Raw genomic sequence first — 17,060 nt, 5'->3', positions numbered from 1 at the left:
AGAACTTGCTGGCAGAACTGTGATTAAGAATACCTGCTTTTTTGCCAAACAGACCTGCATTCGAATTTTAAGGTTATCATTTAATAACAAATTAATCTCTGAGCTTCATTTTTTTTTCCTCGTCTAGAAGATGGGGTTAATAATCTCCCTCTCACAGAGTTGTTGTGAAAATTAAATAGGAGACCGATGTGGTGTGCCTAAATCAGTGCTGACTGAACAACAGCTGCTAAGTGGTGGCAGTTCTTGGCAACCTGCTGGTACTGTCATCCTTGCTCCCATTTTTGGTAAGCTTTATTAGAGTGATCCATAGAGCCAAGTAGAGTGTGCACACCTAGAAACTTGTTACATGTAAGATCTCACGTCCCACATCAGATCTACAGACTCAGAAACTGGGGGATAGGTCTCTGCATTCCATGATTTAACAGGTCCTCCAGGTTGATTCTAGTGTTCATTGATTTGGGAACCTCTCACCTAATCCAAAATGCTGCGTAGAATGCAGGGAAGGAGAACTTGTAGCTTTGTGTGGAACAATGAGAAAGTCCAGTGAAAGGATGATGTTGGGATGGGGTTGTCCCCTAAGGGAGAATGTTTTCTCCTCCACACCAGAGGAGAAATGCCACCTTTAATTTAATTAAATGAAGTGATAGTCACCTTGTAATTATTCAAAGGTAATTAAGTCTGTGAATCATTTAGGACATGTACTTCAAATCCCCTCATTTGAAATTCTTCTGTCGACCCCGTCTTTGCACCTTGAATTAAAGATGATGTGTAAGGCTGAACAGTGATTTACTTACTCATGGCTACTAATTGTTTTGATATTTAAAAAAAATTTATATTTCCCCTGATGTCAAAATAGAATAAAGAAAAATATTCCTGAAAAAAATTTGCCTATGAACTTTAGCAAACCATTCGTTAAACCATTGCAAACTTAGAGTAAGTAAAAGCCAAGTAAACCAGAAAGCTCCCCAGTGTGACTGGTAAAACCCTGTCAGTTGCAAGGAGAAGGTAGACAGTCCAGAAGAATGAGGGCTCACAGCCTATCCTCTGTAGTCCTGGGAATTGTGAACTGGTCACTTACTGTCTCTTCGGCCTACCTCTGCCCTGCCCAGGAGCCTTGGGGAGTGAGACCCAAGGGACAGTTGGGGGAGAGTGAGTTTCTCTCACAAAGTCTAGAACTCATAAAACTCATCCTACCAGTAACACTCATGAGGTCTTTCCTCATCTCACTAGGTTTTTCAGTTGAAGGGTAATGAATGGTTAATTAAAAAAGAAATACACTCAAAGGTTGTTTCAGAATTGGTATAGTATTACATTTGTCTGCCAACAAAATCTTGGTGTGGGTTTTAACTTTTAAACTAATGAAGTAAAACCTCTAATTAAGCCGAGTCCCTAATTTAATAGGATTTTTTCCCCTGTGGGAGGTACCTGGATTTTTGAATCACATAGCAGCCATAAGCCGGTGTTGGAAATGTTGTAAAAAAAATTGGGTTCTAATTATTTCCATAGCAATTTTTGTTACTTAAGAAATAAAACATTGAAGTGTGGTAAAACTCCCATGATAACGGAGATAAGGCTGTGCCGATCAATTTAGAAATACCTGAGTACTTTTAAGCCACGGTAGCTTTTCTTAAAAATATGTGTGGAGTTGATAGAAAAATTAAGTGAGGACCCCAAGCTGCCTATAGTTGGGGTGCCACTGCTCACACCCTCACTTTCCATCTGGAACTGAGAATTTTGCATTTGGGTTACCTTCTCGGAGACCAAGGTAAAAATCAGAAGTGGGCAGAAGTCTGTTATTGAAGTGGAGCCAAAGGCTGTGAACACTCATAAGCAAATAAAGCTGTAGGGACTGTGGTGGTGTAACCTGCAGAATCAGAAAGGGAGAACTCCCTTCATGATGAGGATGGTAAAGCAGGTGACCTTGGGAAGCTGCTTCTTACCTTTGTGAGGTACATGTACCAAGTAGCTGTGGAAAAGAGAAGCTTGGCATTTCGGGTTGCTTACAAGACAGTTGCATGCCCTACCTGCTCTGCGGGTGGTTGTAAAAGCAAGTTGGAAGGAAAAAAGTTATTTCCTGATCAACCCTCTTAATTGGCTCTCATGGATGTATGTTAACGTTACATGAAAAAAAAAAGTTACATGATTTTTTTTTTAAAGATTTAATTTATTCATGGGAGACATGGAGAGAGAGGCAGAGACATAGGCAGAGGAAGAAGCAGGCGCAGGCTCCCCATGGGAAGCCTAAGGTGGGACTCAATCCCCAGTTCCTGGAATCACACCCTGAGCCAGAGGCTCAACCACTGAGTCACCCAGCTGCCCCTCATGATTTTTTTTTTTTTTGAGCCAATGAAGAATTACCAAAGTTATAAAATAACTGAAAGGAATTCCTGAGTGGTCATCAGGTTCACTGTGCTGCTTTCAACCAGAAATAACTGTGTCCAAAACATGTGAGATTCAGACTCTATTGAAGAAGATTCCATAGCTAGTTTCTGGTTTAGTCTTTTTTTTTTTCCAACTTTTTTCAGTATGTCGACTAACAAATTGTTCACTTTGTAGTTCTCTTGTAAAGTATGACATCAAGCTATCCATTCTTTAGGAAAAGTTTTTGTTATGGTAAGCTAAACAGGTAATTCTTTGGCCACATCCAGGTAAATTTAGCCAGGTAGCTTAGCCTCCTCACCACCTTAAGGCTATGGTAAAAGCAGAAAATAACTTTATAGATGGCTATTTTTAAAAAATCGTTTTTGCATATGTCTTCCGGAGTTAATTTTTAAAAATTTATATGTAAGTCTTTAAAAATACATTATAAACATAGTGGCTGTTTTTTAATTTAAAACTAATGGTTAGGGATCCCTGGGTGGCTCAGCAGTTTAGTGCCTACCTTCAGCCCAGGGCATGATCCTGGAGTCCAGGGAAAGAGTCCCACGTCAGGCTCCCTGCATGGAGCCTGCTTCTCCCTCTGCCTGTGTCTCTGCCTCTCTCTCTCTGTGTCTCTCATGAATAAATAAATAAAATCTTAAAAACAAAACAAAACAAAGTAATGGTTAGTTTCTATGTAAGTACCATGCATTAGCATCAGGAGAGAGAGAAGTGAGAGGTTCTATTTTGATGGAGCTCACATTCTAGGGGAAAGGGGAGGAGGAGAGAGAAGCAGTCATTGTGTTGTGTTAGCACATGCTTGGTGAATTTAAGGAAGCCTTTAGATTGGGTAACATTGGAACCACCCTAGAGATTTGCTGGTAGCTGAAAATCGGGGATAAGGGTGTGAGGTTGAGAGAGAAGCAGAGGAAATTTGTTTGATTAGAATGAAAGCATCAAAGTCCAGGATACCAGTGAGGAGCAAGGAATAGTCTGGAATGCCCAGAATATACAGGTGGTTTGTGGGTGAATCATATTACATGTGTGAAATGGTCCTGGGAGAATTGATTATCATTCAGGGTTCTAGAGATGAGATTAGAGCAAGAGGCTGCTTTTAAAGGTTATGTTTGGGAAGTAGACATGACTGTCAAGGAGAATGCATGCGGCAGGTCTACAGGGAAACAGTAGGGTGATATCTAGAGTAGATTTGTACTAGATTTTTGGGAGAATTTTAATGCCATAGCAAGGATTTAGAGTTAATTCTGCAGCAGCAAAGAGCTATCAAATGCTTATTTTAAAATGTGGGTAGTGGCATGGGAACCAGAGCTTTAGGTTGGATTTCTTTCTATGAGAAGGCTACTTTAGAGAGACAAGATGTTGGGGAAGCAGGGAGAACAGTAAGTAGGCTCCTGTTGGAGAAAATAAGAGAAGTCATGAGGGTAGAGAGGCCAGGAAAAGGGGTGTCTGAGATCAGCACTATAATTTGTGAGGGTGTGCATGTGATCTTGGCAAGACAGTAATTTTTTCCTACTTATTTATTCACATAATGATGGGGGAAAGGATTCAGTAGCTCCCCTAGAAACACATGTATGAGGACAAAAGTCAGTTTATAGTTCTTACTATCATTATTCTTATATAGCACATGTGAGTGTCGGGAGAGTGTGGCCTGTGTTGCTGACCTGTGGCAAGCCTACTTGGGGATTACATGCTGGCTAAAACTGCACTCTTGTTGGTTTCCTTCTGCCATTTGTTTGTCAGTGAATGCATTTTTAACCCTTTTAGTGCCAGGGCTGATGGTTTAGGATATATTTTTATGTGGTTTAAGTAGGGCAATCAGATTATCAGACTTCTCGGTAGGTAAAGCTGACATCTAAAATTGGATTTTCCTGGGGATCCCTGGGTGGCTCAGTGGTTTAGCACCTGCCTTCAGCCCAGGGCATGATCCTGGAGTCCTAGGATTGATTCCCACATCGGGCTCCCTTCATGGAGCCTGCTTCTCCTTCTGCCTGCGTCTCTGCCTCTCTCTCGCTCTGTGTCTCTTATGAATATTAAAAAAAAAAAAAGGATTTTCCCATCCTTTACATTTGAAATGAGAAATAAAAATTATCTTTTGGGGTTTAACATGCCAAGACACTCCCGGTAGAATAGGCAGAGAATAAAGTAAATGCTGTTTTGGGTGCTTGGTAATCTTTTAATTATGAAATAAACCTTTTGATTTTAATCTTCCAAAATGTATAATAGTGATCCAGGAAAACAGCCTTATTAAAGTTCACATCCTGCTGACTCCTTCAGATGAAAAGCTTCTATCTCTACCCCATATTTTGCAAGCTGAAAGTAAAAATAACGCTAATCTTGTCGCTCTTCCACGACTGCCTATAAAAGACTGTTCAGTTTGGAGTCAGTCCTGAGCCATGAAGGGCAGTATTCCAGAGTGACTGCTTAGGTTTCTGGAGCCAGGACTTAAGGCCAGAGGGTCACAGCCTCAATCCAGGAGTGGTTTGGGGGACTTACGCTTTCTTTGAAACATTTCCTTTGTTATCACTTCTTGTTGACCTCTCCTGGCCTCCCTCACACATGTGCACATGCAAAACGAAACTTGGACGCTGATAAATTTTATTGTTTTTGTTCCTTTGTGGCATCTGAAACAGCTTGTACAATGAAGATCGGAACCTGCTTCGAATTAGAGAGAAGGAAAGACGCAACCAGGAAGCTCACCAAGAGAAAGAGGCCTTTTCTGAAAAGATCCCCCTTTTTGGAGAGCCCTACAAGGTATTCAGTGAATACTAGAAAGCCTGATTTATCACCATATTTCACTCTGTAATAGAAAGTGAGTTTAAACAGGGGTCACAAATATGAAAATAAGACCACTTATCTTAGATTGTCTTTGGAAAAAGACTGAAAATTCTCTGTACTTCGCCATTCAAATTACCAGTTTGTGGTCTTCCTTTGTAATGTTAGTCTCCTGTCTTTAGTAATATTTGTTCAGGGTGGGCTTCTCAACAGGATAATTGAGTTTAAACTGCATGTTACATTTTATGTTATACATTAAATAGAAGTGGATTTTGTTTTCTTTAAATAGTATTATGTAACAACATTTATTAAATGATGATTTTCCTTAGATTATTTTTTTCCCAGTATCTAACTCTGCTATATTTTCCTTTTCCAGACAGAAAAAGGTGATGAGCTATCCAGTCGAATACAGAACATGTTGGGAAACTATGAAGAAGTGAAGGAGTTCCTTAGTAGCAAGTCCCACCCTCATCGCTTGGATGCCTCTGAAAATAGGTTGGGAAAGCCAAGATATCCTTTATTTCCTGAGAAGGGGAGCAGCATTCCATCCCACTCCTTCCACACGAGTGCCCACCACCAGCCTGTTAATACTCCTGCCTCTGGACCACTTCCTGTTGGTAATGTAAGCCAGAACCCAAAGATGGCACAGCCAAGAATGGAACCAATGTCAAATCCTCATGTCAAAAGCTATGGCCCACCAGACAGCCAGCACCCGACCCAAGATCGCCTTGGTCAGGAGATGTGCGGCTCTGGTCATCACAAAAAAGGTGACCGCAGAGCTGATGGAGACCGCTGTGCTTTGGTGACAGACTCTGCTCCAGAGAGGGAGCTTTCTCCCTTACTCTCCTTGCCTTCCCCAGTGCCCCCCCTGTCATCTGTACATTCCAACCAGCAAGCTCTTCCCCGGACACAAGGAAGCAGCAAGATTCATAGCAGTAACAGTAAAGGCTATTGCCCAGCCAAATCTCCCAAAGACCTAGTAGCAAAGGTCCATGATAAAGAGACCCCTCAAGACAATTTAGTGGCAGTTGCCGGCCTTGGGGTGGCCCCTCCCCAGCCACCTTCTCAGACTTTCCCCCCACCTTCCCTCCCCTCAAAAACTGTTGCGATGCAGCAGAAGCCCACGGCTTACGTCCGGCCCATGGACGGTCAAGATCAGGCTCCTAGTGAGTCACCTGAACTGAAACCACTGCCGGAGGACTACCGGCAACAGACCTTTGAAAAAACAGACTTAAAAGTGCCTGCCAAAGCCAAGCTCACCAAACTGAAGATGCCATCTCAGTCGGGTGAGGTGAGTGGAATTTCATATCTGGGGCAATTTCAGTGTGAAGGGGAATTCAAGATGGAAGTTTCTGGTGACTTGGGGGCATGGGTATCAATGGCTTTTGGGTTATGAGACTCCTTTTTGGCTTTAGGATTTTGTTGACCCACAAAGAACTCAGGTCTGAGATGAATTATTGATGACAGTGAAATATGATTTTCAGGAAGGTATTTTTAAAAAACATTGAGCCATAATTTATATACTGTGAAATATAGAGATCATGAGTACATTTTGCTGTGTTTTGAAAAATGTATACACCTGTATAACCCACAACCCAGTCATATTTATCATGAGAAAGTTTCAGGAAGGTTTTGAGCTGTCATTGCTTTTGTTTGTTTGCTTTTACTTGTATGTTTGGGGGAGTACTGACTTATTTTAACATTCTAGAGGAAAAAAAGAAAGGAGTGGTGGTGGTTAATACTTCCTCAGCCTCAGTTTTTCTGAGATCCAAACCATAAAAAAGTAAAACAAACAAACAGAAGTTAAAATATTGAAGGCAAAGCATTTCCAATGGTTTGTTCCCAGTAAATTACAAGAAAATCTGAAGCTAAAGTTCTGTTCTAGTATTTTTTCTTTGTTTATCACCTAAGAATGAAGACTGGGGGTGTGATGTCTTATTGGAGAGTGAGTCAAATATACAATACAGAATGTTATTCATGGCTTTTTCAAGTAACCAAAATACTTTATCTTTTTAAACAACAAAAAAATTCCTTTTTCTTCTCCTTTGGTAAATGGCAGCATTGTGTTTGAATGAAGAGAATCAGAGCACACATCTTATCACTGAAATTCTAAATTAGCAACAGTTACACCAAAATTCAGATTAGTAGTGCAAAGTGAAATGTTTGAAGTGAATTTGTCTGAAAGCCTATCTGCTAAGGTAATGTCCTTGGTTTAGTTACATCTATTGTATAAACATTCTAATTTGCATATCCATCACCTAGAGGCTTTTGTGTGTACCCAGATATCAGTCCTCTTACATAGTGCTAGAAGGTAAAATTCCTTAAGGCTTAAAAACAAAACCAAGAGAGACTCCTGGATGCTTAGCTGGAAAGATAACCCTTATCTTGAAGGAGGAAAATCTATTCCTCCGAGGTGTCAGTTTTTGGTTTAGAAGAGGTTATAGCTCTGTCCACAGTCAGCTCTTGAGCTGTAGTGAGTCTGAATGTCTTCAGAATGTGACTTGATTAGAGGCTGAGGAAAAATGGGAAAGAGAGAGGAAAACAAGTGGTAGAAATGACCAAGATAGCAGAACTCTGCCTTTAACCTCTTAAGTTATGAAGATTTCACTGTAATGAAATACTTATTAAACATTTTTTTTTTGTGCTGTGCTGGGAGGAATGGTAGGCAGCAAATTAGAGCCCAATGGAATGAAATGAGATCCCCTTTCATAATGGCCAGTCATCAGCCTGCCTTATAATTTGTACAGTGAAGAACTTAGTGGGATTTGCTTTGCTTTGTTCATCAAATGAGGTATGTTCAGTTTTCCCAGTTTAAAAAACATAAGGGAGAAATCTAAACATATTTTCTTTCTTTCTTTTCTAAGATTTTATTTATTTATTCATGAGAGACACAGAGAGAGAGACAGAGACACAGGTAAGAGGGAGAAGTAGGCTCTATGCTGGGAGCCCGAAGCAGACTGTTTTGGGACTCCAGGATTACGCCCTGAGCCGAAGGCAGTTGCTTAACCGCTGAGCCACTCAGGTGTCCCAAACATATTTTCTTAATTAAAAAAATTAAAAAGCAACTAAAAATTGCTTTTAAACAAATTTTAAGACAAATCAGCAGATATTTGCATTGTATACCAAATGCATGACCGTATGCTTAAGCGCAGGGCAGGATGCCAAGCAAGTATTGGTCCTTGCCCCAGGCGAGATGACAGTCTAGTATATAGGTCAGCCTCCACACAGGAAACAATTAGAGAACAATTGAGTCCAGACTATCTACCACTTGGTGCTTAGAGAAAGTTTCAAACGGGCCGGCCGGCAGTCTTAAAGCTGGGGACCTAGGTACATTCAACCAATGGGATTTCCAGTTGACCGTCCAGGGGAGAGGGTCCTGGCTAACTTATTGCTTTCTTGGTGGAAAAAAAGAGATAAGCCAAGCTGAGATTTCTCTAAGGCCTAAGAGCTCCTCAGATTTAATGTGTATTTCAAACATAGGACCATGTGATGGTTCTTGAATATTTTCTGAGTGGATATTTGAAATGCACAAAATCCTCCATAGGTTTGGTGATTGGAGAATGGGGTTTTCTGGCACAGGGTCATCTGCTGTCAACAGTTTGAGTAGATGTAAGTATTTTGTCTTTGGCCTGTGTTTGCAGTGAGCATTCATTTTAATAGGATAGCTCTGTCTAGTTTCTCTTCAGGATTCTCATGCTAGTGGCAGCTGTGGTGCCAACTGCCTTGGAGTCCCTGGGCAGATGGAGGGTGCCGGGCACTGTGAAGAGGGAATTCAGAGCTAAGGTCTTGGGGTGAAGGGGGAATGAATCTGGGAAGCAGGGATATTGGTGCTCTCTGGCTGGGTTTTGGATCTGTTTAACTCTTTTAACTAATCTCACATTTCACAGATTTAACATTCATTTTCTGTTCACACACCTGAGAAAATGGGCATTAAATTTTTTTGTTTGTTTGAACTGTAGTTTGGATTAAAATCTCAAATTTTAGTATTCTGATGAATCAAAGGAAAGCCTAGCAGTGGGGGTTGGAAAAAGCTGGGAATTAATCCCAAAGCGGGTAAACTAAATATCGAACCAGAATATTAGCAATATCTTGGGCTGTTTGTGACATTGAGACAGAAGGATAGAGCCTGGCGATAGAGGAAGTTGGCTCTTGGTAGCCCTGAGAGAAGGGGAGTGGGAGTAACCCAAGTGGTTTTCCTTTATTTGCTTAATTTGCCCTAAGGCAAGCAAGTAGTTTTTTTTCCTAGTTTTCTGAGTGTGAGGGTTTTGTGGCTTGTTTCTTCACCGCCAACCCCTTCCCCATGGCTTCCATGAAATAGTATTTTTTTTTTTAAATTTTTTATTTATTTATGATAGGCACACAGTGAGAGAGAGGGGGGCAGAGACACAGGCAGAGGGAGAAGCAGGCTCCACGCACCGGGAGCCCAACGTGGGATTCGATCCCGGGTCTCCAGGATCGCGCCCTGGGCCAAAGGCAGGCTCCAAACCGCTGCGCCACCCAGGGATCCCCATGAAATAGTATTTTAAAAAACTAACCAAACTGGGAAAATCATCTTGTCTGCCTGCCTCCTTCATTCTCAAGCCACGTACATGTGAATTCCTTACACCACACTGTCCTTTCATTTTGCGGAATGTGGTTTGTATATTTTAGTTGGTTCTCCGTAAAAAATGATATTCTTTTCTGGAATAAGTCATTTTCACAGTTAAAACTTAGTCTTTGCTAAAATCCTACAGGGAAAAAAATCACCAAAAGGTCAATATTCTGACCACATAGAATGGTGTCTCACGAAAATCTGCACTTGGTTTTTCTGTGGGCCTGTCAGTTTTAGTTTTGTGTCAACTGGAAGATGTCTAGCAGCTTGAAATGACCCATCTGAGGGGTACAGCCAGGACTTGGTGATCTTATGCGGATACCTTCCAGCTGTAGAGTTGCCACATCAGATGGACTTGCTCAAGTGGAAGGCTGAGATTCCTCTCTATCCCTGTTTAAAAAAAAAAAAAAAAAGTTTCATTTATTTGAGACAGAGCACAAGTGATGGTGGGGGCGGGGCAGAGGGAGAAGGAGAAGCAGACTCCCTGCTTAGCAAGAAGCTGATTCCAGGCTCGGTCCCAGGACCCTGGGATCATGACCTAAGCCAAAGGCAGATGCTTAACTGACTCAGCCACCCAGACGCTCCTCTTTTCTTTCTTTAAAGTAGCCTCCATGCCCATCGTGGGTCCCAACATGGGGCTTGAGCTCATGACCCAGGGATCAAGACCACCTGAGCTAAGATCAAGAGTCAGACACTCAACCAACTGAGCCACCCAGTTGCTCCTATCCCTCTTGCCTGCCTGAAGATATCAAATGAAAGTGAGAGAAAAACTGGGGCATCTCTATGTTGTGTTGCTGAGCATAGACCTCAGGATGGGTACAGGATTTATGAAATAGATGTTTTATTGAAACAGAGAAATAGAATAAGCCAAGATGGGCATTTAAAATTGCATACTGGGGATCCCTGGGTGGCTCAGCAGTTTAGTGCCTGCCTTCGGCCCAGGGCGTGATCCTGGAGTCCCGGGATCAAGTCCCACATCAGGCTCCCTGCGTGGAGCCTGCTTCTCCCTCTGCCTGTGTCTTTGCCCCCCCCCCCCCCCCCGTCTGTCTCTCATGAATAAATAAATAAAATCTTTTTAAAAAAAGTAAAATAAAATTGCATACTGGATGTAGAATATTAGACTTTTAAAGCTAAACAGCCCGTTCATTTTGCAAGTATGGCCTAAGAGGGTGAAGTCACATAATTTTGCTAAGATTTATAGTTAGTAGCAAAACCAGAGATCGAACTCTCAGTTCTATGATCTTTCTGCTTCTGCTTGTTAAGTACAATTGGAGACTGCTGGAAGATCTTGAGTAGTGATAGATCTTTCTCTTTTTTGGAAAATAAAAATCATTTTAGCTTCTGGGTGGAAAATGGCTTGAGAGGCAAGGGTGGAAGCAGGGAGACCAGTTAGGGGTTGATAAATGATTGATGGCTTGGAATAGGATAATAGAAGTGGACTGGTGCGGACTGGACAAATTCCAGATGTTTTTGGCAAAAAACTGGTAGGGATTTGGTTGTCCAGGTCAGTGCGACAAATTGGCAGTCATAAGTAGCAGAGCAGCTCAGAGAAAATGTTAAGACTAGTAATGATAAGTTTGGACTGTGTTTGCATATAGTAGGCATTTAAAGCTTTTGGGACTAGTCTGCCTGAAAAGTGCCTGAATCAAGCCCTTCCTGGCTCAGCTTAACCTGTGGCAAGGGGCAGCAGGTGGGAAAAATGAGGATGAGCTGGATCTTCAGAAACAAAAGTGGAAGACCAAAAAAAAAAAAAAAAAAAAAAAGTGGAAGACCATCCTGGGAACTTGAGAATCTGCTTATAAAGTAGTAGAAATGATAGGTTTCCATTTTTTAGAGTTTGAAGTATACATGTAAATGGTACAGTTATCTTAATTCACTCAAAATAACTCCTGGCATCTAGCAGAATTTACTAGCAGTTTAAATTTGCTACTGCTTCGATGTCCTTATGTGGTCCCATGCCACACCCCTCCAGATGAATCTGATTTTGAGTCCTGATGGTCTCTGATTTTCTTGTGGCCTCTTATGGCACCAGTGAGGAATGATTTCTGTCACCTAATTTCCAAAACCTGGGTGTCACCTGAAGCTGCAAGTTCATTGTTGGACCACCTTGACACATGGCAAGTCTTAAATTGAACTTTCCATTTTCACTAAACTGCCAGCCTAACCGTGTGAATTAATCCACAGTGGAAAAACTGTGTGTAATAGTGATTCACTTTGCATTCATATGTGCGAATAGTCTTTCCTTATTTATTTATTTGAAGATTTTATTTATTTGTTCATGAGAGACCCAGAGAGCGAGGCAGAGACACAGGAGAAGTCCTCCATCCAGGACTCTGGGATCACAACCTGAGCCAAAGGCAGATGCTCAACCAGCTGAGCCACCCAGGTGCCCCACAAATGGTCTTTCCTACTTCCAATTTAGTTCTCTTATTATTAACCTTGAAAAGAACAACTTACTTATTATGAAATGATCTCACCCTTTAGGCCGTTCACTTCTGGTGTATTGGTGGTGTATCTTGCTAATGCAGAACTCAGTGGAGTTAATCTCACTCTCTTCCATATACACCATCAATTTTGTGACTTGTAACTAAAATATCTAGAGCACCTACTGTGTGCCAGGCCTTATGCTGGGGACGGGGTTACAATGGTTGGCAAAACATGGGCAGCCCTGGTGGCTTAATGGTTTAGTGCCGCCTTCAACCTGGGGTGTGATCCTGGAGACCCCGGGATCGAGTCCCACCTTGGGCTCCCTGCATGGAACCTGCTTCTCCCTCTGCCTGTGTCTCTGCCTCTCATGAATAAATAAAATCTTAAAAAAAATGGTTGGCAAAACAGGTCATTTCGATCCTCTTGGACCTTGACTATCTAGTTAGGAACTGGCATTATTTAAATAACCACTCAGAACAAGTTGTAAGAACTTTGGCAAGTGCTGTAAAGGAAGGAACCCACAAACCATTACAAGACGGATGAAGGGGAACTGTGGCTTAGAGAATGAAGGAGCTCAGAGAATTCAAGCAAGACCTGAATAGCAAGTAAAAGTGATGGAAGGTGAGGGGTTGTCTTAATCTGGGCTGCTATGAACAATACCACAGACTGGGTGGCTTATGAACAACAGAAACTTATTTCTCACAGCTCTGGAGTCTGGAAGTTCAAGATCGAGGCGCTAGTATGATCACATTCTTGAGAGGACCTTCTTTCTAGTTTTAGTTGGTGTCTTCTTACTGTATCCTCACTTGGTGAGAGGGGGCAGGAATCTCTCTGGAACTTCTTTTATAAGGCACTAATCCCATTTGTGAGGGCTCTGCCCTTAAGCAACTCCCAAAGGCCCCTTCTCTGTCATCAGTTTTGGAGTTTCAACATGAATTTAGGATTTCAGCATGAATTTGAGGGTTACATAAACATTGAGACTGTAGCAGATGTGCTAGGGGTTAGGCAGCATAAATATTTCAGGAAGAGGGAACAGCATATGCCTCTGGCTAATGCCCAGTGATGTACAGAGACTGTTACAAGTACTCTTGGGTTATGAGCTCGGTAGTGTAGATCAAAGGGGAGTTTTGCATTTCTGAAACTTGGCACCACATCAGAATCACCTGGGGAAGCCTGCTAAAGATACAAGTTGTAAAAAATAAAAATTCCTGGTCCCCAGCTTGGGAGATTGATTCAGCAGGTACACAGGTAGGCTCATACATCTATATCTGTGATTTTTCATGAGGTTTGTTCTAGAGCCTAGCAATGAAAACTGCCCCACAGGAGCCAAAAATTGACCCCACGGAGTTAAAGGACTGTTTTCCTCCTACTGGTCCCAGTATCTCCCAAGTGAGCCTCAGGCAAAAGGATCACTGGGAATTGATGGGACTTTCTGTCCTGAGAAGGAAATGAGAGTAGCCTCAGGGAAGAAACGAGGGAGTGTAAGATTCCAAAGACTACAGACACTCCTTTCTTGTCCCACTGCTCCTGTTTCCTTTCTTGTGTCCCCAACATTTTCAGGCTTGTGGGGGAAGTAAAATTCTTTTCTCTTTTTTTTTGGGGGGGGGTTGGGGGGGGGAGTAAGATTTTGATACAATCTTATCTAGCTTGCTTCAGTTTTCTAAAAGCATTTTTATTACAGTAACTTTTTGTAGCAAATTAAATTAGATTCTGGGAGCTAGCACTCAGTTAACTTGGCAGACCTGCTCTACTTAAATGTTTGTTAAGAAAATGGTAACAGAGCAGAAAGGTTATCTGTGTACACAACTTCCTAATGATGCTGGGTGTCTGGAGTGGAATACTCCCAATCTGGGAGAAATATTGTATAGTAACTAACTTGTATCTGCTTAGAGGCTGGCTGAATTTTAGAGCCCTGAAATACCTAAATATAAAAGTGAAAAATAGTAGCAAGTGACTGATAGAAATTTTAGAGCAGAATCTTACAAACTGACAGCCTGAGTGCTAGATGGGGCCTGTGGGCTATTTTGTTTTGCCTGTCTAATGTGCCTGCGTTCAAGTGTGTGTGTATTTGTGTATGTCTTGGTTGTTTTTGTTTCCTTTGAGCCGATATTTACAAACTGGAGAATTCTGGTGAAAAATCAGATTTCAGTTTCATGAACTGCAGCTGAGTAGAAACTGCTCCTTTAATTTCCTGATCCTGGTAATGTTTTGAGTCTGAAGAAACACTTTAAATTCTGAAGGCAACATTCTAAGTGATATAGGCAAGATATTACTGAATCCCCTCTAAAATCGCTAGAAATGAGTTGGTATGAATAATGGAATTACATAAAGTAGCCCAAGAAGAAATCCTACAATTGAACCTTGGAAATATTTTTGGGTGGTATTAATTGGACTTGTTTTCCTTGTACGTTTTATGTTCTGTTTCTTCTCAAAATGCCAGAAGTACATTTGGTACCAGGATAAGAAATTCCTGTTCCTCCTTGTTGTTTTCACACTTGAGATGTTTGTGGAGAGTTATTGGATCCCCCCTGGGCCCCTCATGTTGTGCCTTTGCCAAAATGTAGACATTCAACTCTTAAGAATCTTTCCAGGTCGCGCGCTCTCCCAGGCTCTCACATAGCCACTAGAGTCATTTTAGCTCTTGTCTAGATTAATTGTGATTTATTTTGAGCCAACTGATAATCTTCAGGGACAGAAAACCAAATATTCCAAGGGGGAATCTGTTGATGACCGAGTTAGTAGTTTTGATTTTCGTTGTTTTGATGGGAGTGACCAATACTAATGAGTTATTTAAGCAGAATTCCTTTTATGAGAGAATCCTGGTTCCTGTTATCATAACAAGTTATTTTTTGGCCTTGTATTTCTCCTCTTCAGTTGCCAAGATCTATTTGAAAATTGTTATTTTCTGAGGTTAACTTTGCTCTATGTTCACATTTTCTGAGAAGTTTGTAAGTCACTATTTTTATATTGATACTGTTTTCTTTAATTGTTGAAATCACTAGGTTGACAGCCTCCCCTCCCCCCAGAGGTACAGAGTCCACACACACCATTAGTTTTCTCTTGAACTTCATTTCATTCCCTCTTTAAGCTTGGCCTACTTTCTGTCTGCATTTTTTCCCCCTAACCCTGTGGTAATTTGTCAAGCCCACTCTAATCTCCTTAATCCTTTGGCTGAAGGGTTTTGAGGTTTAATGTTTTAATCTAAGGGCCTCAGCATTTAAGTAATTAGAGGTCCTATTTCTAGCCCTGTCCCTTAGGAAAATCACCTTAGGGTTGGTTTTTTTGTTGTTGTTCCAGTGTACAAATAGGACTCTGAAAACATATATTAGACCAGAATTTGAAGCTTTGAATTGAGCTGTGTGAATTAAAGAAAGCATTCCATGCTGTTCAGATTTCCTGAAAACCGTACATTCTTTGAGGGTTGATTTGTAGCACTTTGGGTTTTGGGTATTGGCAAAAGTGCATTCTAAGCCAAAGTATTTGGGAGAGAAGAAAACACAGAGGGAAGACACAGTGAAGAGCCTATCAAGAGAGGTTGGATAGAGGTAGGGCAGAGCAGTGGTGGGGGGAGTGGGGTGGGGTGGGGTGGGGGATGAGCCCTCATGGTGAGAATGGGGACAGTTTGTGAAATTCTTTAGTTCCTTATTGAGTAATTTATCCAAGAACCAATGCTTAATAAAAAGGAGAAATTACTTTGGCTTGATGGCAGACAGCACAGGGTTACAGTTCTGAGACCTTGGTCAAGGAACTTGACCTTGCCGTGTTGTTAGTTTATTTACCCGTACAGTGGGGCTACTAGATTGAGAGAGGGTAGTCCACAAGAAATGCTTGGAGCAGCACTTGGTACATAATAAGAGCTCAATGGGTGGTAGTAGGAGCAATTAGAGTTAAAATTTGAACTGGAAAAAGTTAGAATTTAGACAGAGGGATATCAGAATGAGGAGTTGGTGTTGTTGGGAAGGTAGAAAGACTCTGAACACAGTCTTGTTTATTGGCATAGACTTTAGAAAGGTGGGATCGGGACACCTGGGTGGGCTTAGTGGTTGAGCATCTGCATTTGGCTCTGGGCATCATGATCCTGAGTCCCTGGATCGAGTCCTGCATTGGGTTCACCACTGGAGGCCTGCCTCTCCCTCTCCCTGTGTCTCTGCCTCTCTCTTTCTGTCTCTCATGAATGAATGAATGAATGAATGAATGAATGAATGAATGAATAAATAAATAAATAAATAAATAAATAAAACCTTTAAAAAAGAATGGAGGTGGAATTAGATCAAAGGGATCAGGAATTCCCAGGAAGGTGCTAGGTGAAGAAAGCCCTAAAAATTTGATGTACAAGTATTAAAAATAAACCAATGAAGAGCCTAGGGAAAAACAACATATGATTAGGGGTGGGGTTATTAAAAGAACATTTTAAGAACTGGTTTGTGAGGTGAGGGTACCACTGTCCAATCCGCCTGAGAGAATAGGGGGCACTCAACTCCTGTAAGGCAGATTCCCATAGCTTGGCAATTCCTGGTATCAGTGTTTCCCTTTATAAAAACTTAGGCTCTTGAGAATATTTTACTGCCACCCCACCGCACCCCGTTTTAATTCCAAAGCTCTTGCTTATTTGTTTCTCTCAGTTGTCACAGCAACCTTGTGAGTTTGGGCCATTGGCACAAATCACCATCTTACATGCCATGGAAGGGAGTGTCTAAGAAGTTTAATGGTTTAATTAAGCTCCTGAGTGGCAGAGCTGGGGGCATGAAACCAGGACCCTTAGCTTCTAGTTTCAGTACTTTTTTTGTTGTTGTTTAAGATTCTATTTATATGAGAGAGAAGGGGCTCACATATATGAGCACAAGGCAGGGAGGGGCAGAGGGAGAAGCAGACTCCCTGCTGAGCAGGGAGCCCT

General features: G+C 41.6%; 1 protein-coding gene across 9 annotated transcripts in view; it reads left to right on the top strand.

Moving 5' to 3' along the window:
• The window catches only part of AFF1 (ALF transcription elongation factor 1), a 234,061-nt gene that overhangs the window by 137,686 nt on the left and 79,315 nt on the right, over positions 1-17,060 (top strand). For all 9 annotated transcript variants that reach the window (XM_055313044.1, XM_055313043.1, XM_055313041.1 and 6 more), the window contains 2 exons: positions 5,007-5,127; positions 5,525-6,439. In XM_055313044.1, the coding sequence (XP_055169019.1) occupies positions 5,007-5,127; positions 5,525-6,439 (1,036 nt within the window). The remainder of the gene's footprint in view (positions 1-5,006; positions 5,128-5,524; positions 6,440-17,060) is intronic.

Source organism: Nyctereutes procyonoides, unplaced genomic scaffold, assembly GCF_905146905.1.
Source record: "Nyctereutes procyonoides isolate TBG_1078 unplaced genomic scaffold, NYPRO_anot_genome, whole genome shotgun sequence".
Classification (NCBI taxonomy): domain Eukaryota; kingdom Metazoa; phylum Chordata; class Mammalia; order Carnivora; family Canidae; genus Nyctereutes; species Nyctereutes procyonoides.
Note: the sequence above shows the minus strand (reverse complement) of the source record. Positions and strands in the feature narration are given on the sequence as shown.